The sequence below is a fragment of the Crocodylus porosus genome, unplaced genomic scaffold, assembly GCF_001723895.1.
Source record: "Crocodylus porosus isolate Cpor-Errol unplaced genomic scaffold, CroPor_comp1, whole genome shotgun sequence".
NCBI lineage: Eukaryota > Metazoa > Chordata > Crocodylia > Crocodylidae > Crocodylus > Crocodylus porosus.
Window position 1 is genome coordinate 74884657 of NW_017728943.1, and position 1267 is coordinate 74885923.

Sequence of the window (1267 nt, forward strand, 5' to 3'; positions counted from 1 at the left end):
CGGAGGTGGTTCAAGCACCTACATTGAACACCTTCAAGAGTAAATTGGATGCTTATCTTGCTGGGATCCTATGATCCCAGCTGACTTCCTGCCCTTTGGGCAGGGGGCTGGACTCGATCTCCCAAGGTCCCTTCCAGCCCTAATGTCTATGAAATCTATGAAATAATACGGCTCTTTCTAAGGAAACAAGCACGTTAACATGATATGCAAAAGAGCAAGTCTGTATGCGAAAATCTGTTTTCCAGTAAGCTTACTGGTCAGGTGGAGGAGGAGAAAAGTACTTGAACTGGGAGTTGATAGAAAATATCCTTTCCCCAACAGCATAAGCAGATTCCAGTAGATAAAGGGCTGCTGATCCTACATTGAGATCTCAAAACATTTAACCTCTCTTCCTGAAAGCTATTTGTCTACACCCAGAGTACGGGTGAGGTTATTAAATGAACAAATGTGTAGCATCTTATTACTTATCTCACCGAAGCACTTCAGAAGAGCTCTAGCCCTAAGTGGACTAGAAGTAAGTGACAGATTCAACATCATACATATGGTTTTCAACACATAAAAGTCACCCCCAAGTCTAAGAGGGGTTACTTGAGCAATGTGCATTGTTCTTTTAAACACTTACATTTAAGATGTCAGGATCATTGCTTTCCAAACCCTGAACCAAAAGCACTGCAAAGCTGTCAGTTTGTGGAAGGCCACCTTGTGTTTTTACTTTCATTGCATCAATATCCATTGCACCCAGGCGGTCTTCGATGCTAGCCTGTGGAACAGAAAAACAAAAAGTAGTGTTACTTAAACCAACCTGCCACCTCATGCACAGGACCAAGACTCATGGTCACCAATTGGTTTTTTTCAGCAGCATTTTATAAAGCCATCAGTTGAAGCAAAGCACCGACCCTTCTACAGCATTATCTGCTGACAAGCACTGTCCTGTTATTTTGTTTAAGCAGGACAAGTTCTCCATGTCTCACAGCACAGCACAGCTGATCAACAGAGAAATCAGATGCAGGTACAGCTGGGGAAAGAACAGGGAAATGAAGTTTGTACTGAGAAATAATGTTCCAGATAAAGCTATGCAGCTTACTAAGGAAAGAGAAGGCAAAAATACAACAAAGTTCTCCAACAATGCGACAAACTTACAAGGCAGGGCACATGGAATTTGGATGAAAGGCTGCTTGTAGTCAAGGGGAAGTCAGTACACATCAAGTCCTTCCATGTAAAGTAATTCTCAAAATCCTGTTTCTGCCCAGTACACCGAGCATGCTTC

The 1267-nt window shown here is 42.5% G+C and overlaps 1 protein-coding gene across 1 annotated transcript in view; it reads right to left on the reverse strand.

The window, feature by feature from the left end:
* Positions 1-1267, reverse strand: part of WDR43 (WD repeat domain 43) — a 41113-nt gene that overhangs the window by 9410 nt on the left and 30436 nt on the right. The window contains exon 10 of the mRNA XM_019548588.1: positions 623-828. Coding sequence (XP_019404133.1) covers positions 623-828 — 206 coding nt within the window. The remainder of the gene's footprint in view (positions 1-622; positions 829-1267) is intronic.